At 43.2% G+C, this 25,578-nt stretch overlaps 1 protein-coding gene across 1 annotated transcript in view; it reads left to right on the top strand.

Annotated features, from left to right (window-relative positions):
- The first annotated feature begins 1,251 nt into the window (after nt 1-1,251).
- LOC109878791 (72 kDa type IV collagenase-like) overlaps nt 1,252-25,578 on the top strand; it is a 32,285-nt gene continuing 7,958 nt past the window's right edge. The window contains exons 1-10 of the mRNA XM_031831243.1: nt 1,252-2,807; nt 3,216-3,442; nt 4,274-4,422; nt 4,988-5,116; nt 5,367-5,540; nt 6,469-6,642; nt 13,080-13,253; nt 13,534-13,689; nt 13,922-14,048; nt 22,930-23,066. Coding sequence (XP_031687103.1) covers nt 2,652-2,807; nt 3,216-3,442; nt 4,274-4,422; nt 4,988-5,116; nt 5,367-5,540; nt 6,469-6,642; nt 13,080-13,253; nt 13,534-13,689; nt 13,922-14,048; nt 22,930-23,066 — 1,603 coding nt within the window. The 5' untranslated portion in view covers nt 1,252-2,651. The remainder of the gene's footprint in view (nt 2,808-3,215; nt 3,443-4,273; nt 4,423-4,987; nt 5,117-5,366; nt 5,541-6,468; nt 6,643-13,079; nt 13,254-13,533; nt 13,690-13,921; nt 14,049-22,929; nt 23,067-25,578) is intronic.

A 25,578-nucleotide genomic window follows, 5' to 3' on the forward strand; every position in this document is an offset into this window, starting at 1 on the left:
CAGTACATAATGTATTTACACCGCATGACCACCAGATGTCAGCCTTTCACCTCATATTGCATCACTGAGAGTTTAGAGATGGAGCATAATCTGGCCCCGACTGAGAGGACCTCCATGTATGCAATGTTGAATGAGTTACATTTTATGACTTTCTTTGGTGATTACCTTGGTTTACTACAATTTAAATAAATACAATAAATACAAATACAATTTAAGTAAGGTCCTAAATAAAGGAAAAGATCAAAGCAGAAGCTGCTCAATGTCTGTTGTTGAGCCATTCGACACATTCAACAAACCACCATTATGTTGTATAGGCTGCTATACTCTACCAACCCTGTCATACTGAGCAGCCTATGAACATAGGCCTATTATTGGGCCAATAGGTCCTAGTCCCATCTTCATTAGAATTCAACTGAAATTGGGTTTGTGGGTCAGATTCCGATTTTTGGGAGGACAAAATTTACCAATACCGATATATCTGCCAATTACAGCAGGAAATTAAAAAGTGCCGTTGTTCCACACTGAGTTCTCTTAAATTACCATCCCAAAGCGCAATTGTCCAAGAAATTAGTTTAAAATGTTGATTTCTTACACAGTGACAATAATGACACATCATGAGAATGATAAGCATGAGACTAAAATTTATTGAATATCGGTTATCGGTGGGATTGTCACACGATATCGATATATCAGCTCTAATCTCCATGACACCACTAGAGATGATGTAATGTCACCATCGTGGTTGAATTATGAAATTGCCTTCGTTTTGCAATAGACTACTTATTTTCCAAGATGATCATTTGTTTTCCATAATACATTTTCCAAGAGGCACATTTTGGAATAAAAAGACAGTCCCACAAGATCAGCACAGAGGCTGTGTGAAGAGATTAAGGGATTATTTACTTTGCATCCATTGGTTGGCATTGGCACCACTGTTCACCATCAGAGTCCGAACAGCAAACGGTCCAATTGTAAACTCTCAGAAGCTGTGAAAAAAATACCAGAATAAAGTGCATTCCATGACATGTTCACATGGAACTAGTGCTTGATATAGCTGGTGATTGATGTAGCCTAGTCTATGAGAGCAACATTACTATTCTTATCATGATTTGGAGCTATACATCATTTTTTAGTTAATATAACATTTTTTTTTTAATAGTATTTTGGGTTATGGTAAGATATAGTATTAGGAGACCGTCTAAACTTGCTAAGGTACATTCTTTAGAAAAAGGGTTCTTCAGCTGACCCATAGGAGAACCCTTTTTTTCAGGTAGGACCCTTTTTGGTTCCATGTAGAACTCTCTCTGGAAAGAGTTTTACATGGAACTCAAAAGGGTTCTACCTGGAACCAAAAAAGGGTTCTTCAAAGGGTCCTGCTATGGGGACAGCCGAATAACTATTTTTCTTTCAAGATAGCATCGTTTCTTCTATGAATGAAGTAGTAAGCCACACCTAGGTCTGGGATACTAAATGTACTGTTCCTTGCAGCAACAGGTGTCAGGGAAACATTTTTGCTAACGCCTTTTGTAGGCATTTTGCTAACATAATCAGAAACGTCTTAAGAGGGGCGCTGCTCACCTTGTAGCCAGGACAGAACAGGTGAACTCTCAACTTCAGGGCCTGGTTAGAGAGCAACTTTGCTGAACTCATGTTCCATCTTTTTCAGTGGTTTTAACATTTTGTTAAATGTAACTATTTCTAGCGATATTAGGCTACACACGTTACCATTTCGTTGTCATTGTTAAAGTGGTTGTTTTGATTCCTTGCCGCTACATTTGTCTCTTTCCTTAATTCATGTCATTATCTGGTGTTTGGTCCTCTGAGTGGATGAATGCGGTGTATAGGAGCTCATAAACATTTTCTAACACTTCCGCGTCGAACACACCGACATAATCATTGCATTTTGGTACACCAGAATTAAGTTAATCTCCAATGAAAGCTGCGTTTGCCTTGCAGCGTGTTGGATTTATTGAACATATGCGGTCAAACTATATGTACAGTGGCTTGACAGAAATGGTAGCAGAAGTCTAATGTTGAATACATATCCAGATGATGCTGCGTACTATTTTGCGCAATCCCTGTCGGTGTGATCGAAGCGTCACAAGACATTCCCTGTAGTCCCGCGGCCGATGGCCTCTGTTCGCCCGTAGCCTAGAAAGAGTTATTTTTATGCTATGACATAGACCTTGGTTTCAACTGTGTTCATTGCAATTTATGCTGCATTTTCCCTATCTGTTTGGTTTCATTGTTAATCTATCTACTATTTATGCTGGATTCGTGCCTTCATTGTACCCGCTTCAATGTATGCCTGAATACAACATTGTAGGCCTAGCTTACAATGCAAAGAAAACAGACCACAGAAGCTAGGAATTACCCAGTAAACTCGTAATTGGAACAGGTATCCGGTTACATTTCTCCAACGTTCCACGATTTGGGGAGACTGCGCAGTGTGTAGCCTACACTTCCCGTGGAAAGCAGCATACAAAATTGCATGTGTAAGCACAACTGAGTTAGCAGACCTGGATTGCAGTGCAGAATGTCCCGTTGAGGAGAAGATAAAGCAACAGAAGAGGCAAGAGGACATCCAACCCAGAAACGTTCTGTTTTTCTCCATCCTGATTACATACACAGCGATTCTCCACCGGGGAAAGATGGGGTGCCAGACGGCATTTAGCCCCCGACACCTTGTCCTCAAAGTGTTTTTGGTACAGTTAATCGCCTTTCTCCAGAAAACCTCTGCAGCCCCCTCGCCCATTATCAAGTTCCCAGGAGACGATAGTCCAAAAACAGACAAAGAAGTGGCTCTGGTAAGTGTTCCTTAAACAACTGTTCAACTTTTCCGACTTTTTCTTCAAAATACTTTATCGGTTATTTTCAATCAATTCAGGAAGATAGAACTTAAATTTTATTCTACCATTTGTGAATTACTTTAAAATGGCATCATTCATGAAACTCATAATGTTTTGGCTTCAGATACCCACTGGGTATCCAACTGTTTCCACGTCATTTCAATGAAATTACATTAAACCAACGTGGAACAGACATTGAATTGACATCTGTGCCCAGTGGGGATGTTTCATTGTGTAATGCACACAAATGTTCATGTATTCATTGATACAGTATGTCTACATGGATGAATGCACTATATAGAGTAGAAAGGCATCAGAATAGATCCTATATCAACTCATAGGCTTGTCTTGTATTCTCTTCTGCAGCACTATCTGAACAAGTTCTATGGCTGCCCACAAGACAGATGTAATCTCATGGTGCTGAAAGACACCCTGAAGAAGATGCAGAAGTTCTTCTCTCTGCAAGAGACGGGCGAGATCGACCCCAAGACAGTGGAGATCATGAAGAAGCCCCGCTGTGGAGTTCCTGATGTTGCCCAATACAACTTCTTCCACAGGAAACCAAAGTGGCAGCAAAACGCCATCACCTACAGGTCAGTGGTCAAAACATGTTCGTTTGGCCCAAATAGTGTTTTGGTATAGGGAGTTGTGCAATAGGCTTTGAACCCCATGTGCCATAGGGTTGTACTCCATATAACTCCCTATGTCGCTGTGCAATGTGCTGACTGCTGAACTAAGGAAATGACTCCTCCAGCCCCTGCAGTTTGTTTTGGGGAGATGAAAACCTCAACTATGTGCTGCCCACCAACCCAACCACAATCTGCTAACTCCAAGATTCTTGTACAATGTGTGCTTGTTTGATAGGTTTTATTTGAGGTTAAGAAGAGAGTAAAGTTCTGTTGTTTACATCAGCCCTTTCTGTGTCCTCATGACCCCTCAGACTCGCTGTATGTACCATGGAGAATAACAAAGATGGGGAGGAGTTAACCAAAACAACAAGAGACAGACGTTATCCTGTTCAGACAGGCTCACATAGCAGGGGTTAGTTGCTGGACTCTCTCATGGAGCATTCTAACCACATGAGTCATAGGCAAGGCCTGAAGACTGATGGACTTTATGTCCAGAAGGGGAGTTTAGGAAAGCTCTGATCTATTGCTTTTGTCCTGTAAATAGAAGAGAGATGGGTGTACAAGCTTTTGTCTTCTGCATTTTGACATAGGTGAATCTCACGTTTGAGGGTTTTATACGCTGACGTTGGTCCCTCTTCTGCTTGTATTATGTGTATTTCCTCAAGCATACCTAGTCAATCACACAGTAATATTCCATTATGTAAGATGTATCATGCAGCACATCTTCAGCCAGGGATGAGCTGTTTAATGAGTCTCCTCCTCAGTTTCTTCTCCTCTCTGTGTTCCACCTCTCAGGATTCTAGGCCACTCTCCTGACCTGGACGAGGAGACTATTGATGACGCCTTCTTAAGGGCCTTCAAAGTCTGGAGTGACGTCACCCCACTCAAGTTCACCCGCCTCATGGATGGAGAGGCTGACATCATGATTAACTTTGGCCGCAACGGTACGGTATTACAGAACAGTTTTGACTTTTATATTCTGCTGAATGTACTGTATGAAACGTCAGCAATGCTAGATGATGAGTAGCCTAGTTAAACCAGACTTAATTCTGCTCTCACCTTCGTTCAGACTAGTTTAACCAGGCTACTCATCATCCGGCTATTGCGCAAAAGGGCGGCAGTGGCTGGGAACTAGAATAGATGATGGGTGCTCAGTGCTGCTAATCGTATAGTGTAGTACTGTAGGCCTGCCTATGTGTGAGTTACTAGTTGCTCTTTCTCTGGGTTCCCTGTGTCTCACATAAAGTCAATATTCTCGTGGCGAGGCCAGACATCAAGTAAGAACATATAGAGGTCACTGTCTGTGGTCAAAACAAGCCCAGAATGACGTGTTTTCATTACATGTCTTCATGGCACCATCCCATACGTGATCTACACTGCTGAAGTCTAACACTAAGCTACTTCAGAAACAGTTATATTCTGAGTTGAATCCATCCAGTAAGGCTGTAATTGTATACTGATCTGTGCCTTGAGTCCTTTTGTTTTAGCCCTTGTTATGTGAATCCACAGAGCATGGTGATGGCTACCCCTTCGATGGTAAAGATGGTCTGCTGGCTCATGCCTTCGCTCCTGGACCAGGCACCGGAGGAGACTCCCACTTTGATGACGACGAGCAGTGGACCCTGGGAGAAGGACAAGGTACTGGAGACTGTACTGTCTGAGTTGTAAATAAAGTCTGTAAATACGAGTTCATCCTGATCTAATATATAAACCTACTTGTTTTTAATAATCACCTATTTATTCATGGTCACACATTTTTAAAGCAATTTGCGGTTAACATTTCACCAATGAAATGGAGATAGCTGAACCACACGGTATCTGAAACAGCTCTGTTTGAGCTCTTTGGATCATCATCTCTCCCCTCACCTCCATCCCCTCCTCTCCACAGTTGTGAAGGTGAAGTTTGGTAATGCAGAGGGGGAGTTCTGTAAGTTCCCCTTCATGTTTATGGGGAAGGAGTACAACAGCTGTACCAATCAGGGCCGTGATGATGGATTCCTCTGGTGCTCCACCACATACAACTTTGACGACGACGGCAAATACGGTTTCTGTCCCCATGAGTGTGAGTAGGAGCCAACATGGCTGTGTTTTTCCTCTAAAGACTTCCTGGGTTTCTGTCCCCATGAGTGTGAGTAGGAGCCAACATGGCTGTTCTTTTTCCTCTAAAGACTTCCTGGGTTTCTGTCCCCATGAGTGTGAGTAGGAGCCAACATGGCTGTTCTTTTTCCTCTAAAGACTTCCTGTGAATGTATTGTGCAAAACAGTTATAGTGTGCATTTTGATATCTACATGGACTGTATAAAGTTAAGAGTGTTGCATTCAGCAGTCCCTCAAGGAATGTCTATTGTGGTGTTTTAGCTATAGTTTCTGACGAGGAGTTGGCCAGGAGTTACTCCAGATGAGAGGTTTGTGATTAGTTAGAAGAAGCTTTGTTGCTGTTGGACTGGGACCAAGTGGGTGGGAGTACATTCTGGGAAAGTAGTGTTGTTGTCTGGGTCATAAAATACTCCCACTTCTCTGTGTTGCTGGGCAAGATTCATGAAGCTTTTCATCAGTCCTTTTGTCTGCCTGTTTGTGCTGCTGTCCATGGTACTGACATTAGGGTATAGACTCACCATAAATAAGCACAAAGACATATTGATACATATAGACTTACAGTCGACTCATATGAGACCAACAGTCTTATGAAACCTCCTAACTGGTTATCCTTTGATCTTGAGAAAATGGCGTACTCAGTGAAGTCTTGTGAAACATTTCTCTTGTTGATAGTTTTATACACTGTTGATATACTGTAGCAATAAACATTTGAGTCTGGACAGAGTGGATGTGTAACACCCTGACAAACAATGATTTTGCGGTTCAGTTAGCTTAAGATTGAGTCTGTGAAATCACTCAAACTCAGGTTCAACGTAACTGCCATGGCATTTGATTAAATTATGGAAACCTACTGTAAACTGTATAGATAATTCCTTCAACTTCCTGTGTTACAGTGCTGTTCACCCTGGGTGGAAACGCGGACGGAGCTCCCTGTAAGTTCCCCTTCACGTTCCAAGGGGAGAACTATGATGGTTGCACCACTCAGGGGCGTGACGACGGCTACCGCTGGTGTGCTACGACTGAGAACTATGACAATGACAAGTCCTACGGGTTCTGCCCTGAAACAGGTGGGTTCCCAGTTCATACTGCCAAAGTTCGAAGGTGTCTCTCCGTCCATATAGCATACAAGCCTCATCAGCGGTGTTAACCCAAACAGCTAAGGGCACTGATGTGTCCAACAGACCTGACTGTTGCATGGAAACCATAATCTGAGGATTATAATGAAATATGTGTGTGCTTTCGATTATACTTGAGCCAGGTTGTGTGTGTGTGTGTGTGTGTTAGTGGTGCGCGGGTCAGCTGTTTCTTCACCCGCCCACTATTGCTATTAACCCATCCGCAACCGCCCGACTATATGTGATAGTGACAATCTGAGGCCCTCACCCAACCCTAACCCGTGTGTCAGGTATGCATTAATGGCTGTAAGGGAGTCAGGTGCAGGAGAGCAGATATTGGGTAGCCAACAGAGCCTTTTATTTAGGTGAACCAAAAGCACACGGCAAAGTGTACACAAAATAACAATACGGGTTAACATAACCCAGCGCAACAGACTAACGTTCGCACAACATGAAACAGAATAAACAATACGGGTTAACATAACCCAGAGCAACAGACTAACGTTCACACAACATGAAACAGAATAAACAGTACGGGGTTAACATAACCCAGCACAACAGACTAACGTTCGCACAACATGAAACAGAATAAACAATACGGGTTAACATAACCCAGCACAACAGACTAACGTTCACACAACATGAAACAGAATAAACAATACGGGTTAACATAACCCAGAGCAACAGACTGACGTGTGGATGACATGAAACAGAATAAACAATATGGGTTAACATAACCCAGAGCAACAGACTAACGTGTGGATGACATGAAACAGAATAAACAATATGGGTTAACATAACCCAGCACAACAGACTAACGTGTGGATGACATGAAACAGAATAAACAATATGGGTTAACATAACCCAGAGCAACAGACTAACGTTCGCACAACATGAAACAGAATAAACAATACGGGTTAACATAACCCAGCACAACAGACTAACGTTCACACAACATGAAACAGAATAAACAATACGGGTTAACATAACCCAGCACAACAGACTAACGTTCACACAACATGAAACAGAATAAACAATACGGGTTAACATAACCCAGAGCAACAGACTAACGTGTGGATGACATGAAACAGAATAAACAATACGGGTTAACATAACCCAGCACAACAGACTAACGTTCACACAACATGAAACAGAATAAACAATACGGGTTAACATAACCCAGCACAACAGACTAACGTTCGCACAACATGAAACAGAATAAACAATACGGGTTAACATAACCCAGAGCAACAGACTAACGTGTGGATGACATGAAACAGAATAAACAATACGGGTTAACATAACCCAGAGCAACAGACTAACATTCACACAACATGAAACAGAATAAACAATACGGGTTAACATAACCCAGAGCAACAGACTAACGTGTGGATGACATGAAACAGAATAAACAATACGGGTTAACATAACCCAGAGCAACAGACTAACATTCGCACAACATGAAACAGAATAAACAATACGGGTTAACATAACCCAGCGCAACAGACTAACGTTCACACAACATGAAACAGAATAAACAATACGGGTTAACATAACCCAGCGCAACAGACTAACGTGTGGATGACATGAAACAGAATAAACAATACGGGTTAACATAACCCAGAGCAACAGACTAACGTTCACACAACATGAAACAGAATAAACAATACGGGTTAACATAACCCAGCACAACAGACTAACGTTCACACAACATGAAACAGAATAAACAATACGGGTTAACATAACCCAGCACAACAGACTAACGTTCGCACAACATGAAACAGAATAAACAATACGGGTTAACATAACCCAGCACAACAGACTAACGTTCACACAACATGAAACAGAATAAACAATACGGGTTAACATAACCCAGCGCAACAGACTAACGTGTGGATGACATGAAACAGAATAAACAATACGGGTTAACATAACCCAGAGCAACAGACTAACGTGTGGATGACATGAAACAGAATAAACAATATGGGTTAACATAACCCAGAGCAACAGACTAACGTGTGGATGACATGAAACAGAATAAACAATATGGGTTAACATAACCCAGAGCAACAGACTAACGTTCACACAACATGAAACAGAATAAACAATACGGGTTAACATAACCCAGAGCAACAGACTAACGTCCGCACAACATGAAACAGAATAAACAATACGGGTTAACATAACCCAGAGCAACAGACTAACGTTCACACAACATGAAACAGAATAAACAATACGGGTTAACATAACCCAGAGCAACAGACTAACGTTCGCACAACATGAAACAGAATAAACAGTACCACACAAAGACATGGGGGAAACAGAGGGTTAAATACACAACACATAATGAGGGAAATGAGAACCAGGTGTGTGGGAAAACGAGACAAGACAAATGGAACATTAAAAATGGATCGGTGATGGCTAGAAGACCGGCGACGTCGACCGCCGAGCACCGCCCGAACAAGGAGAGGCGTCGACTTGGGCAGAAGTCGTGGCACCGTTAATGTAGGAAATGTTTTATAGGCTACAGTCAAAGACGGCAAAAAAAAAATTGACAGGGGGTACAGGATATTTTTTTTGCCTGATTTAAATATGTGTCTGCTTATAATTTGACATTTTGGTGGGTTATTTGTTAGTCAACTTGTCTATAATTAGATACATGTAGCTGTCATTATGCAGTGCACACATTTTGTTACGTTACAGCCTTATTCAAAAACAAAATATATGTTTTACCCCATAATGACATAGCGAAAACAGTTTTTTTTTTGTGCAAATGTATTAAAAATACAAATCTGAAATACCTTATTTACATACACTAATGTTAAAAAGTTTGGGGTCACTTAGAAATGTCCTTGTTTTCCATGAAACATACATGAAATGAGTTGCAAAATTAATAGGAAATATAGTCAAGATGTTGACAAGGTTATAAATAATGTTTAAAAAAAAAAATTATATATATTTTTTACCCTTTTTTCTCCCCAATTTCGTGGTATCCAATTGTTAGTAGCTACTATCTTGTCTCATCGCTACAACTCCCATACGGGCTCGGGAGAGACGAAGGTTGAAAGTCATGCGTCCTCCAATACACAAACCAACTAAGCCGCACTGCTTCTTAATACAGCGCGCATCCAACCCGGAAGCCAGCCGCACCAATGTGTCATAGGAAACACCGTGTACCTGGCAACCTTGGTTAGCGTGCACTGCGCCCGGCCCGCAACAGGAGTTGCTGGTGCGCGATGAGACAAGGATATCCCTACCGGCCAAACCCTCCCTAACCCGGACGACGCTTGGCCAATTGTGCATCGCCCCACGGACCTCCCGGTCGCGGACGGTTACGAGAGAGCCTGGGCACGAACCCAGAGTCTCTGGTGGCACAGCTGGCGCTGCAGTACAGCGATAAATAATGAATTTTAATTTAAATAATATTGTGTCCTTCAAACTTTGCTTTCGTCAATGAATCCTCCATTTGCAGCAACTACAGCCTTGCAGACCTTTGGCATTCTAGTTGTCAATTTGTTTAGGTAATCTGAAGAGATTTCACCCCATGCTTCCTGAAGCACCTCCCACAAGTTGGATTGGCTTGATTGGCACTTCTTACGGTCAAGCTGCTCCCATAACAGCTCAATAGGGTTGAGATCCGGTGACTGTGCTGGCCACTCCATTATAGACATAATACCAGCTGACTGCTTCTTGCATAGTTTGGAGCTGTGCTTTGGGTCATTGTCCTTTATTCTCTATTGTCCATTGGCGCACTTGACAAATACACTTTGATTTGATTTCATGCTCCAGATACACAACTAGTCTAAAGAAGGCCAGTTTTATTGATTATTTAATTAGAACAACAGTTTTCAGTTGTGCTAACAATTGCAAAAGGGTTTTCTAATGATCAGTTAGCCTTTTAAAATGATAAACTTGGATTAGCTAGTTTCCAGCTACATTAGTCATTTACAACATTAACAATGTCTACGCTGTATTTCTGATCAATTTGATGTTATTTTAATGGACAAAAAAAAAAAAAATCTTTCAAAAACAAGGACATTTGTAAGTGACCCCAAACTTTTGAACGGTTGTGTAAGTATTCAGACCCTTTGCTATGAGACTTGAAATTGAGCTCAGGTGCATCCTGTTTCAATTGACCATCCTTGAGATGTTTCTACAACTTGATTGGAGTCCACCTGTGGTAAATTCAGTTGATTGGACATGATTTGGAAAGGCACACACCTGTCTATATAACGTCCCACAGTTGACAGTACATGTCAGAGCAAAAACCAAGCCGAGAGGTCAAAGGAATTGCAAGAAATGCTTAATTCTGCATGAGTTATTTTTAAGGCTATGTGAGAGGTTATAGACCTACAGTCAGTGTCCAGATTTCACTTTCCATTAACCCATCTGAACAGTAGGCTACAGTTCCCTTGACGTGCCATAGGCCTAATTTGAAGTCCCGTCTTGTGGCTGTGGAATTTGTGTACCACCTCACAATCATCACACATAACATAGCCGGTACTGCTATAATCCTCTTTTACCACTTCACCAAATATTTTCTGAACATGACTTTTCTGGCCCTCCCTCCTATTTATTTTCAATTCTCCTTTCGTAGCTTTTGTCTTATTGAATTCAACTTCGACAATGTCCTTTTTGTCTCTGTGTATTGACGTGAACTTTTTCTGCCCATTCCCAAAAGCATTATTTGGCTTTCTGCCCATTCCCAAAAGCATTATTTGGCTTTCTGCCCATTCCCAAAAGCATTATTTGGCTTTCTGCCCATTCCCAAAAGCATTATTTGGCTTTCTGCCCATTCCCAAAAGCATTATTTGGCTTTCTGCCCATTCCCAAAAGCATTATTTGGCTTTCTGCCCATTCCCAAAAGCATTATTTGGCTTTCTGCCCATTCCCAAAAGCATTATTTGGCTTTCTGTCCATTCCCAAAAGCATTATTTGGCTTTCTGTCCATTCCCAAAAGCATTATTTGGCTTTCTGTCCATTCCCAAAAGCATTATTTGGCTTTCTGTCCATTCCCAAAAGCATTATTTGGCTTTCTGCCCATTCCCAAAAGCATTATTTGGCTTTCTGCCCATTCCCAAAAGCATTATTTGGCTTTCTGCCCATTCCCAAAAGCATTATTTGGCTTTCTGCCCATTCCCAAAAGCATTATTTGGCTTTCTGCCCATTCCCAAAAGCATTATTTGGCTTTCTGTCCATTCCCAAAAGCATTAATTGGCTTTCTGTCCATTCCCAAAAGCATTATTTGGCTTTCTGTCCATTCCCAAAAGCATTATTTGGCTTTCTGTCCATTCCCAAAAGCATTATTTGGCTTTCTGTCCATTCCCAAAAGCATTATTTGGCTTTCTGTCCATTCCCAAAAGCATTATTTGGCTTTCTGTCCATTCCCAAAAGCATTATTTGGCTCTCTGCCCATTCCCAAAAGCATTATTTGGCTTTCTGCCCATTCCCAAAAGCATTATTTGGTGATTGGCGGTGTAGGCTATTTGGCACACGTACAGTTAAGCCCTGAAGCTTAGGTTTATGCACTAATACCAGATAGCCTAAAATAATCAAAGAAAAACCTCAATGTAACCTATATATATTGCACAATAATTATACATTTATGGATTTTTTAAGGTATTGTTTCTCTTTATTCAACCCGCCCACACAATATTTAATGACCCTAAACCCATCCTCCCGGGACTGCAGGTTATGAGTCAACCTGCGCATCACTAGTGTGGGTGCTTGCATTTATTAGTCAAGGTGTGCTGTGCTGATGCCATGTATTGGTGTAGGAGAATGTTATAATGTTCCAGACGTATGGTTTCCAATATTGCAGCAGCTAGTCTCCTGAATGACTGTAAAAGTATTTTACTGAGTGGCTGCTGGCGGGGGTTATTTTCCATTGTGTCAGTGGGGCTGGCTCAGGGGTTTGGGGTAGAGTCGGGAGAGTGGGATATCGGGAGAGAAAGAGAGGCAGAAAGGGAGAGAGAGGGGGGGGGGGGGGGTTGAAGGCTGAGTTTTTTTTTTTTCATCTGGTTCTAATTGGTTGGGAATGCTGGTGTGCAGTGTAGCCTTGTGTGTAAGAAGCACTGAATAAGAAACAGGCTGCTTAAAAAACTACACAGGCCCAGTATTGTGCTGTACCAACCCAGATCCCAGATATAATATTATCATGCAGAGAAAGAAAAGCCCCTTTTTGGAGAGTAGTATTTGGTTTTGTTTTGGATATACCGTAGATACAAAACACATCTGATGTCAATGTCATTACAGTCATGATAGTTTCTCAAGCAAATCCATTTAGCAATTCAACCCAAATCACGTTGATACCTTTTAGCACGACCTCATCAGCACATTAACAAAAGTCCATTTGGTCCTGAAATATGTGTTTTTGTTCACCCATGCAGCCATGTCCACCGTTGGAGGAAACTCTGAGGGTTCCCCCTGTGTGTTCCCCTTCACGTTCCTTGGAGACACTTATGACAGTTGCACCGCCTCTGGACGTAGCGACGGAAAGATGTGGTGCGCCTCCACCAAGAGCTACGACGACGACCGCAAGTGGGGCTTCTGTCCTGATCAAGGTAAATATGTCATCGATGACCTTTGACATTATGCTTGTTTGTAGGTGGTTTTAGCAGTTTAGTGGACAATGACAATTCATGTTTATTTATTTGAATCATTTGTATTATTATTCTGTTTTATTCATTATTTTATTCAGTCATTGTCTATGCAGAATGAAGGGAAAGTGGCCAACAGGAATTTCCCAACATGGAAACTATTTTCATTCATCTGAATATAACTTGACTTGTTATGCTTTGAATATGTGTTGCTGTATCTCTCACTCCTATTGGTGTTGTCCAGGCTACAGTCTGTTCCTGGTTGCGGCCCATGAGTTTGGCCACGCCCTGGGCTTGGAGCACTCCCAGGACCCTGGTGCTCTGATGGCCCCCATGTACACCTTCACCAAGAACTTTAGACTGTCCAATGACGACATCAAGGGAATCCAGGAGCTCTATGGTCAGTTTGAAATTCTTATGTACTGCTTATTGGTTATGTATGGGTTATGAATGTGTTATGAAGTCATTATGTAGGTACCTTTCAAATAATGTGTAACCATGACTTCACCCGCTGTTCATAACCAGAGTACTTTGGTGAATGTCCTGCAGGTAACAAATGTATTTCTCCTTGTTGAAGCATATCAATCTCATCTACTCAATGCTCACCATGTTGCCTCTCCTTTTCCTCTCAGGTACTGGTACAGACAAGCCCGTGCCTCCCACCCAGGGCCCAGTCACTCCTATGGACATCTGTAATGAACCTGTGGTGTTTGATGCTGTGGCCCAGATCAGAGGAGAGACCTTCTTCTTCAAGGACAGGTAAATGATTTACTGGGGATTCTACAGTATTACTTCTGATTTCCAATGGTTAGAGCAACATTTGACCTTTAGGTAATCCACTTTTGTTTGGCAACATGCTTTTTGAGAAGACCAATCTGACCACTGATCTGTCTAAACAGGCAGAAAGAAAACAGGCAGAAGGAACATTTAACCTGAAGACTCTTATTTTAGACTCTGTGGTTAGAGTCATTGGAGCAGACCAGTCCACAAGTTAGACCTAACAATCCACAACTAAATCATTTCACCACAAACAATGGGTAGTTAAATAGGGGGCTCTGTTTGGTCTCAGAATGAATTATTTTCTCTTGGCAATCAGGTGTTTTGTTTGAATGAAGGGGGTGGTGTTCTCTCTGTTTGTCTGAGCTCTAATGCTTAGTATAAGTATAAAGTTATGAAAGAACTGGTAATAATAACCACTCTCACAATCCTGTATCAACTATGGTATTATTATTATTATATTATATTATTATTATTATTACTGCCTTATTATTATTCGACCATGCTGGTCATTTATGAACATTTGAACATCTTGGCCATGTTCTGTTATAATCTCCACCCGGCACAGCCAGAAGAGGACTGGCCACCCCACATAGCCTGGTTCCTCTCTAGGTTTCTTCCTAGGTATTGGCCTTTCTAGGGAGTTTTTCCTAGCCACCGTGCTTCTACACCTGCATTGCTTGCTGTTTGGGGTTTTAGGCTGGGTTTCTGTACAGCACTTTGAGATATCAGCTGATGTACGAAGGGCTATATAAATAAATTTGATTTGATTTTGATTTGATATGGTAAACCAAAATGGCTGCCTGTTATTAAGATTGTAAACCATTGCCTACTGTACAGTACAGGGTACAGACTTCAACTGGGATTGTCCTATGTAGTGTAGAAAAGGAATAGGCTTTCTGTATCTCTCCATCTTACATTATCTGTTGTGGTTCATTCTCAGCTTTCCATGACTCAGTGTACTTTCCCTCTGAAACATGAACTCTTCACCACAACAGATTAATCCTGTCTGGGACAAATTATGTTAGGAACACTTTCAACCCAAACAATAAGCTATTGCATGCCATCCAAATAACAAAATGTTGACTGAAAAGCAAGTTTAGATTAGGATTCATTGGACATTTATATGTTCCTTCTCAGACTTTGCCACCACATCTTTTAGCCTTCAAGGTTTTAAGGTGAGCTTTACTATATAGCTGTCATTGCTGACTTGGAAAGGTGTCCAAAGCAAACAAGTAGACTGCCTGGCTTTGCCCCCTGCACACCCTGAGTCAGGGGCTGGAGGGAAACCACCCTCAAATCATGCTTACAAATCCTGCTTTAGTTCATAGAATCCTGCTTTAGTTCATAGAATCCTGCTTTAGTTCATAGAATCCTGCTTTAGTTCATAGAATCCTGCTTCAGTTCATAGAATCCTGCTTCAGTTCATGGAATCCTGCTTTAGTTCATGGAGTCCTCCTTTAGTTCATGGAGTCCTCCTTTAGTTCATGGAGTCCTGCTTTAGTTCATGGAGTCCTGCTTTAGTTCATGGAGTCCTGCTTTAGTTCATGGAGTCCTGCTTTAGTTCATGGAGTCCTGCTTTAGTTCATGGAGTCCTGCTTTAGTTCATGGAGTCCTGCTTTAGTTCATGGAGTCCTGCTTTAGTTAAGCGTTAAGTCTTTACTCGCTGCGGTTCACCATGTATTAACACTGTTCAGGGAACAGGGACAAACGTCATGCTGAAGGCTGTTCTGTGGACTATAAACTACTGTATAAACAGTGTCGTGTTTGGTTGATGTGTCAATGTAATATTCACTGTTAAAGGAGGGAGTACTGCCAATTAAAACCGGAGTATGGTTTTAACAGTCTCAATAGTTAGTTTAGAAATGATTTGACTATGCCTGTAAGTCATATCTTTGATTGGGTTAGTTTGGTAATTTTTTTAGGTATTTCATCTGTTGTCTGCTGCTCAAACATCCTAAAGAATACCTATACAGTGATGTGTTGTGGACAAGACACTGGACCTGGGGATTTCAGGAGAGATTCTCCATTTCCTCATCAGCAAGATCATTGTCTCATTCAAAATGATTTGCGGTGTTCTAGTTCCATGATATCATTAACAATGACACATATTCAATGATAGCTATAATTATGGGGTGTGTCTCTCAGATGGAGGGAAATGCCATTACGGAGGGAGTTACGGCTGTAGGATCTTAATTTGAGCCAGTTTGCTACAGTAGGGAAATAATCCTGAAGCTAAAGGAAATGTGAATAATTATGTGGATCATAATTCATGGATATTTTTGTAGGTGTTGATACATTTTAAGTTAGTGCAAATCGAGTCTGAAATGTTAGTGGAAATTACAAACTTTAGAAGCCTTTTAAAAACGTGAATAAACTGCTGTGCAGGAAAATTCTCATCAACAAAAGAGTGGTCAAATTAAGATCCGACATCTCTATGGAGGAGTTACAATACCAAACCCATGGCTGCAAGATATCTGGACTCAGAGGGCCAGTTAGGCTGTATCTCAGGTTTCAGTGGTGGGATGACTTTGGTCCCTAGTTATTCATTGTTGGCTCTAGGTCACCAGATGGTTTAGCTATCAGAGCCATGGAGCAGAGGAGTGAGAAGAGATGGAACAGAGACGTGAGAGTGAGAAGAGATTCAATATAGAGAGAAAGAGTGAGGAGAGATTCAGTATAGAGAGAAAGCGAGAGTGAGAAGAGATTCAATATAGAGACAAAAAGTGAGGAGAGATGGACACTCAAGTCAATAAGCAAAGATTAGCATAGAGACTACTAAGGTTATTGGCATTTCGTTTCCTCTGACAATTTTATTTTTTTCGTGGAGCTGTCAACCAATCAAGGTTAATAAAAATAGCCTAGGCCCATTAGGATATTGATTTCTGTGTGCATCCGTTTTGTTTTGTTCTGCTTCTCCCTAGTTTTAGTCAGTAGACAGATAAATAGGGAAGTCACAGACTGGAGGGCAGTCACCAGTCTAGTGGGTCAATGTAATGTCTGGAGGGCAGTCACTAGTCTAGTGGGCCAATGTAATGTCTGGAGGGCAGTCACCAGTCTAGTGGGTCAATGTAATGTCTGGAGGGCAGTCACTAGTCTAGTGGGCCAATGTAATGTCTGTAGGGCAGTCACCAGTCTAGTGGGCCAATGTAATGTCTGGAGGGCAGTCACCAGTCTAGTGGGCCAATGTAATGTCTGGAGGGCAGTCACCAGTCTAGTGGGTCAATGTAATGTCTGGAGGGCAGTCACCAGTCTAGTGGGCCAATGTAATGTCTGGAGGGCAGTCACCAGTCTAGTGGGCCAATGTAATGTCTGGAGGGCAGTCACCAGTCTAGTGGGCCAATGTAATGTCTGGAGGGCAGTCACCAGTCTAGTGGGTCAATGAAATGTCTGGAGGGCAGTCACCAGTCTAGTGGGCCAATGTAATGTCTGGAGGGCAGTCACCAGTCTAGTGGGTCAATGTAATGTCTGGAGGGCAGTCACCAGTCTAGTGGGTCAATGTAATGTCTGGAGGGCAGTCACCAGTCTAGTGGGCCAATGTAATGTCTGGAGGGCAGTCACCAGTCTAGTGGGTCAATGTAATGTCTGGAGGGCAGTCACCAGTCTAGTGGGTCAATGTAATGTCTGGAGGGCAGTCACCAGTCTAGTGGGCCAATGTAATGTCTGGAGTCTGGAGGGCAGTCACCAGTCTAGTGGGCCAATGTAATGTCTGGAGGGCAGTCACCAGTCTAGTGGGCCAATGTAATGTCTGGAGGGCAGTCACCAGTCTAGTGTTCCAATGTAATGTCTGGAGTCTGGAGGGCAATCACAAGTCTAGTGGGTAAATGTAATGTCTGGAGTCTGGAGGGCAATCACCAGTCTAGTGGGTCAATGTAATGTCTGGAGTCTGGAGGGCAATCACAAGTCTAGTGGGTAAATGTAATATCTGGAGGGCAGTCACCAGTCTAGTGGGTAAATGTAATATCTGGAGGGCAGTCACCAGTCTAGTGGGTCAATGTAATGTCTGGAGGGCAGTCACCAGTCTAGTGGGTCAATGTAATATCTGGAGGGCAGTCACCAGTCTAGTGGGCCAATGTAATGTCTGGAGTCTGGAGGTGGAGTCTGGAGGGCAGTCACCAGTCTAGTGGGCCAATGTAATGTCTGGAGGGCAGTCACCAGTCTAGTGGGCCAATGTAATGTCTGGAGGGCAGTCACCAGTCTAGTGGGCCAATGTAATGTCTGGAGTGCAATCACCAGTCTAGTGGGTCAATGTAATGTCTGGAGTCTGGAGGGCAATCACAAGTCTAGTGGGCCAATGTAATGTCTGGAGGGCAGTCACCAGTCTAGTGGGCCAATGTCATGGCTGGAGGGCAGTCACCAGTCTAGTGGGTCAATGTAATGTCTGGAGTCTGGAGGGCAGTCACAAGTCTAGTGGGTCAATGTAATGTGTCTCTCTAGTGTAGGTAGAATACTCTCTATATTCTCTCGGGTGTAGGTAGAATCCTCTCTCTAATCTCTCAGGTGTAGGTAGAATCCACTCTCTAATCTCTCAGGTGTAGGTAGAATCCTCTCTATATTCTCTCTGGTGTAGGTAGAATCCTCTCTCTAATCTCTCGGGTGTAGGTAGAATCCTCTCTATATTCTCTCTGGTGTAGGTAGAATCCTCTCTCTCTGGTGTAGGTAGAATCCTCTCTCTGGTGTAGGTAGAATCCTCTCTCTGGTGTAGGTAGAATCCTCTCTATATTCTCTCTGGTGTAGGTAGAATCCTCTCTCTCTGGTGTAGGTAGAATCCTCTCTCTCTGGTGTAGGTAGAATCCTCTCTCTGGTGTAGGTAGAATCCTCTCTCTCTGGTGTAGGTAGAATCCTCTCTCTGGTGTAGGTAGAATCCTCTCTCTAATCTCTCTGGTGTAGGTAGAATCCTCTCTCTAATCTCTCGGGTGTAGGTAGAATCCTCTCTCTAATCTCTCGGGTGTAGGTAGAATCCTCTCTCTAATCTCTCGGGTGTAGGTAGAATCCTCTCTCTCTGGTGTAGGTAGAATCCTCTCTCTCTGGTGTAGGTAGAATCCTCTCTCTAATCTCTCTGGTGTAGGTAGAATCCTCTCTCTCTGTAGGTAGAATCCTCTCTCTAATCTCTCTGGTGTAGGTAGAATCCTCTCTCTCTGGTGTGGGTAGAATCCTCTCTCTAATCTCTCTGGTGTGGGTAGAATCCTCTCTCTAATCTCTCGGGTGTAGGTAGAATCCTCTCTCTAATCTCTCGGGTGTAGGTAGAATCCTCTCTCTCTGGTGTAGGTAGAATCCTCTCTCTCTGGTGTAGGTAGAATCCTCTCTCTCTGGTGTAGGTAGAATCCTCTCTCTAATCTCTCGGGTGTGAGTAGAATCCTCTCTCTCTGGTGTAGGTAGAATCCTCTCTCTAATCTCTCTGGTGTGAGTAGAATCCTCTCTCTCTGGTGTAGGTAGAATCCTCTCTCTCTGGTGTAGGTAGAATCCTCTCTCTCTGGTGTAGGTAGAATCCTCTCTCTCGGGTGTAGGTAGAATCCTCTCTCTCTGGTGTAGGTAGAATCCTCTCTCTCTGGTGTAGGTAGAATCCTCTCTCTAATCTCTCGGGTGTAGGTAGAATCCTCTCTCTCTGGTGTAGGTAGAATCCTCTCTCTCTGGTGTAGGTAGAATCCTCTCTCTCTGGTGTAGGTAGAATCCTCTCTCTAATCTCTCTGGTGTGAGTAGAATCCTCTCTCTCTGGTGTAGGTAGAATCCTCTCTCTAATCTCTCTGGTGTGAGTAGAATCCTCTCTCTCTGGTGTAGGTAGAATCCTCTCTCTAATCTCTCTGGTGTAGGTAGAATCCTCTCTCTAATCTCTCTGGTGTGAGTAGAATCCTCTCTCTCTGGTGTAGGTAGAATCCTCTCTCTAATCTCTCTGGTGTGAGTAGAATCCTCTCTCTCTGGTGTAGGTAGAATCCTCTCTCTAATCTCTCTGGTGTAGGTAGAATCCTCTCTCTAATCTCTCTGGTGTGAGTAGAATCCTCTCTCTCTGGTGTAGGTAGAATCCTCTCTCTAATCTCTCTGGTGTGAGTAGAATCCTCTAATCTCTCTGGTGAAGGTAGAATCCTCTCTCTAATCTCTCTGGTGTAGGTAGAATCCTCTAATCTCTCTGGTGAAGGTAGAATCCTCTCTCTAATCTCTCTGGTGTAGGTAGAATCCTCTATCTAATATCTCCTGTCTCAGCATGTAGATGGAAAGCAGATCTGGACATGAAGGATGAGTAAGACATGCTGGTGGTCTAACTTCACTGTGTGCTCAGCACTTTATTTACAGTCAATGGCTCAGCACAGGGCTGGGTGGGAAGTCTGCAGAATAATCCACTGAACTGAACCCACTTGTCACTGTTCACTGGCCTAGTGATTTTTTTATTATTTTTATTTAACCTTTATTTAACTAGGCAAGTCAGTTAAGAACAAATTCTTATTTACAATGACAGCCTACATCGGCCAAACTCAGACTACGCTGGGGCAATTGTGCACCGCCCTACGGAACTCCCAATCACTGACACTGAACAAAGACAGCCCTGCTAGCTAGGTTTCTCTAACCTCTCTGACTACATCTTATGCAGGAAGTGTATTACATATGCATCCAGAATGTGACAAGAGTGAGTGAAATGATGAAATCTCTGTGACCCAGATATAGTATTTCCTGTAATCTCACAATCAGAGGTGGACATGAATTGTCTTCCTGTCTGATTCAAGGTCAGGTTGGCTTGTTTTGTGGGACTAATTCAACATAACTCAACCTTGAATAGATTGCTATAGCAGATCATCATGTGACTACTTTGTCCATATCTGCATAGCATTTTATAACCATTAACAGGCTTTATCTATCTGAGAAATATCTGGCTCTTTGAAAAATAGGTCAATGGACAATACTTGTGGAGCTGCTGCTGCTGCTGCTGTTGTTGCTCATGCAGCTGCCTGTTGGAAATCTGTGCAAGACGGGTCTTGTTCCCCTGGCTTCTATAAACCCCGGTCCTAACGAGAACCAGATGCTGAATGAATCAGGCTATTGTGGCTTCGCTCCCTGGGCTGCTGAAACTCTCCCTCTCACTCACTGCCCCTCTCTCTCTTTCCCCCTTACTTTCCCCTCTCACATCTCTTACTGTCCTTCACGTTCCCCTCTCCCCTCTCTCTTTCCCTCTTCCCTCCTCTCCCCTCTCTCTTTCCCTCTTTCCCCTCTCTCTTTCCCTCTTTCCCCTCTCCCCTCTCTCTTTCCCTCTTCCCTCCTCTCCCCTCTCTCTTTCCCCTCTCTTTCCCTCTTTCCTCTCTCTTTCCCTCTTTCCTCTCTCTTTCCCTCTTTCCTCTCTCTCTTTCCCTCCTCTCCCCACTCTTTCCCTCTTCCCTCCTCTCTCTTTCACTCTTTCCCTCTTCCCTCCTCTCCCCTCTCCCCTCTCTTCTTTCCCCTCTCCCCTCTCTCTTTCCCCTCTCTCTTTCCCCTCTCTCTTTCCCTCTTTCCCCTCTCTCTTTCCCCTCTCTCTTTCCCTCTTTCCCCCTCTCCCCTCTCTTTCCCCTCTCTCTTTCCCTCTTTCCCCTCTCCCCTCTCTTTCCCCTCTCTCTTTCCCTCTTTCCCCTCCCCCTCTCTCTTTCCCCTCTCTCTTTCCCTCCTTTCCCCTCTCTCTTTCCCTCTTCCCTCCTCTCCCCTCTCTCTTTCACTCTTTCTCCTCTCCCCTCTCTCTTTCCCCTCTCCCCTCTCTCTTTCCCCTCTCTCTTTCCCTCTTTCTCCTTTCCCCTCTCTCTTTCCCCTCTCCCCTCTCTTTCCCCTCTCTCTTTCCCTCTTTCCCCTCTCTTTCCCCTCTCTCTTTCCCTCCTTTCCCCTCTCTCTTTCACTCTTTCTCCTCTCCCCTCTCTTTCCCCTCTTTCTCCTCTCCCCTCTCTCTTTCCCCTCCTCTTCCCTCTTTCCTCTCTCTCTTTCACTCTTTCCTTTCTCTCTTTCCCTCTTCCCTCCTCTCCCCTCTCTCTTTCACTCTTTCTCCTCTCCCCTCTCTCTTTCACTCTTTCTCCTCTCCCCTCTCTCTTTCACTCTTTCTCCTCTCTCCTCTCCTCTCTCTTTCGCTCTTCTCTCCTCACCCCTCCCTCTTTCCCTCCTCTCTCCTCTCCCTTTCCCTCTTCCCTCCTCTCCCCTCTCTCGTTCCCTCTTCCCTCCTCTCCCCTCTCTCTTTCACTCTTTCTCCTCTCCCCTCTTTCCTCTCTCTCTTTCCCTCCTCTCCCCTCTCTTTCCCTCTTTCTCCTCTCCCCTTCCCTCTTTCCTCTCTCTCTTTCTCTCTTTCCCTCTTCCCTCTCCCCTCTCTCTTTCACTCTTCTGTCCTCTCCCCTCTCTCTTTCACTCTTCTCTCCTCTCCCCTCTCTCTTTCCCCTCTCTCTTTCCCCTCTCCCCTCTCTCTTTCCCCTCTCTCTTTCCCTCTTTCCCCTCTCCCCTCTCCCTTTCCCTCGTCTCTCCTCTCCCCTCTCTCTTTCCCCTCTCTCTTTCCCCTCTCCCCTCTCTCTTTCCCTCTTTCCCCTCTCCCCTCTCTCTTTCCCTCTTTCCTCCTCTCTCCTCTCTCTTTCCCTCTTTCCTCTCTCTCTTTCCCCTCTTTCCCCTCTCTCTTTCCCCTCTTCCCTCTCTCTTTCCCTCTTTCTCCTCTCCCCTCTCTTTCCCTCTTTCCTACTCACCACTCTCTTTCCTCTCCCCTTCCTCGCTCCTTCTCTTCCATCTCCCCTATCCCCTTCCCCCCTCTCCTCTCTTCCCCACTGCCCTCTACTCTCCCTTCATCTGACCCCCCGCCCCTTTCTCCCTTCTCTCCTCTCAGCCCCCTCTTACATGATTTGAACCAGTAGGTAACTTCTCTCTCTGCTCTCTCTATCAGGTTCATATTCAGGTCAACTAACTTCCGGGGCAAGCCTTCAGGTCCCATGCTGGTAGCGACCTACTGGCCTGAGCTCCCAGTCACCATCGATGCTGCCTATGAGAACCCACTGGAGGAGAAGACTGTGTTCTTTGCAGGTAATGTATGTATGGGAGACTGAGTTGTGTCATCCACCGTTGAGATACAGAGCCTTCAGAAAGTATTCAGACTTTTTCCAAATTTTGTAATGTTACAGCTTTATTCAATTTTTTTTTTTTAAACACACAATATCCCATAATGACAAAGCGAAAACAGGTTTTTAGATTTTGGGGGAAATGTATTAAAAATAAAAGTATTCAGACCCTTTCTATGAGACTCAAAATTGAGCTCAGGTGCATCCTGTTTATATTGATCATCCTTGAGATGTTTCTACAACTTGATTGGAGTCCACCTGTGGTAAATTCAATTGATTGAAAAACATGAGCTGGCGCACACACACCCATTTTTTTTGTGTGGAGGTGCTGACTAACGGAAAATAAACTATAAAAATAGAGTCACACACTCCATATATAAACTCCCAGTCATTTATTGGGTAAATCACCAACGTTTCAGCATCACTGTGCCATTTCGGACATGATTTGGAAAGACACATACCTGTCTATTTAAGGTCCCACAGTGGACAGTGCATGTCAGAGCAAAAACCAAGCCATGATGTCGAAGGAATTGTCCATAGAGCTCAAAGACAGGATTGTGTCTCCCAGCCAAACTGAGCAATGGGGAAGAAGGGCCTTGGTCAGGGAGGTGACCAAGAACTCGATGGTCACTCTGATAGAGCTCTAGAGTTCCTCTGTGGAGATGGGAGAACCTTCCAGAAGAACAACCATCTCCGCAGCACTCCACCAATCAGGCCTTTATGGTAGAGTGGCCAGATGGAAGCCACTCCTCAGTAAAAGCCACATGATACCCCGCTTGGAGTTTGCCAAAAGGCACCTAAAGACTCTCAGACCATGAGAAACAAGATTCACTGGTCTGATGAAACCAAGATTGAACTCTTTGGTCTGAATGCCAAGTGTCACATCTTGAGGAAACCTGGCACCATCCCTACGGTGAAGCATGGTGGTGGCAGCAACATGCTGTGAGGATGTTTTTCAGTGGCAGGGACTGGGAGACTAGTCAGGATCGAGTCAAAGATGAATGGAGAAAAGTACAGAGAGATCCTTGATGAAAACCTGCCCCAGAGTGCTCAGGACCTCAGACTGGGACGAAGGGTCCCCTTCAAACAGGACAACGACCCTAAGCACTCACGCAAGACAACGCAGGAGTAGCTTCAGGACAAGTCTCTGAATGTCCTGTTTTTGCTTTGTGATTATGGGGTATTGTGTGTAGATTGTTGAGGAAAAAACACCATTTTATAAATTTTAGAACAAGGCTGTACGTATCAAAATGTGGAAAAAGTCAAAGGGTCTGAATACTTTCTGAATGCACTGTACATACGTACATACATTACATACATAATAGGGTTGAATATTTTCCATGTATTTTACAAATGTTCCATCCCTAGAATAAATCACTTTTCTCCCGGGTAACCCGGTAATTTGTCTAAAACCAGAAGTGTCATTGAAAAGCATTATAAGGAATATAAATATGTCTGGATTTGATTAGAGCTTTGATCAGCATGAAGATTAAAACCTGATGCTACCTGAGCCTGACGAGCCATCCATATATTAAATATATTTTATGAGACACACATTAAATACATTTTATGAGCCCTACATTAACCACATTTAATGAACCCAAAGCCAAAAAAGGCCAAGTAATTGTGCCGTTATCCAATAAATGCCTATAGTTGTAGCTAGCTATATGCTCTCTTTGGTAGATAAATGAAACTATCTCCCGTAGGCTAGTCTTTTTGAGTGTGAACAGTATTACTATACTATATTGTATTATACTGTATTATATGGGCTGGAATTACGCACATCATTCAAACCATGATCAAGCAGAATAGAACATGCAATTCTGAAGCAGCACACACTGCTAGTATAGCCTAGAAATGTGATTTTAATTTTGGAATTTGTACAATTAGTAGGCTGACGCTTCATTTCTTCCTCGCTTTCAACAGTTAAATTAAATAAGTGTTGTTGTCCTTATCTTCATCACTCTAATGACATCGTTGAGTAATATAGGACCAGGATTAGTTGCAGAAGGCTTTCACTTCTCTTCATGAAGATTGAATGGTTATGGGTCTGAATAAATAACAGTTATAACCGACCACCATCGTGAGTTCACTCTTCTTTCAAACTACCTGTTTGTTCTATTGGCTGCTTTATTTAACATTCAGCAAAAAAAGAGCTTGCGTCCCTCTTCCAATAGTCTACTGGTATAATTGTCTATTGTCCAGCAAGCTATTCTAGTCTGGCTTTTCCTGCATGGGACTCCAAGAGCTAAGGGGCGTTTTTTAAGGAGGCCAGGGGAGCAGAGGTGCTTGGGTATTGCAAAAGAGACAGAGGCTATAAGTTATAAGCTTATTATGCATAACCCATCATTAATTAGCTAAATGTAAGGTTAATACCTCATTGAATGTATTACCTGATAGCGGTAGGTGAGGACATCTATAAATAGGGCTGTATGTCAATCTAGAACAGGATGATCTATTTTGAATGGAGTTGATGG

Source organism: Oncorhynchus kisutch, linkage group LG8, assembly GCF_002021735.2.
Source record: "Oncorhynchus kisutch isolate 150728-3 linkage group LG8, Okis_V2, whole genome shotgun sequence".
Lineage (NCBI taxonomy): Eukaryota > Metazoa > Chordata > Actinopteri > Salmoniformes > Salmonidae > Oncorhynchus > Oncorhynchus kisutch.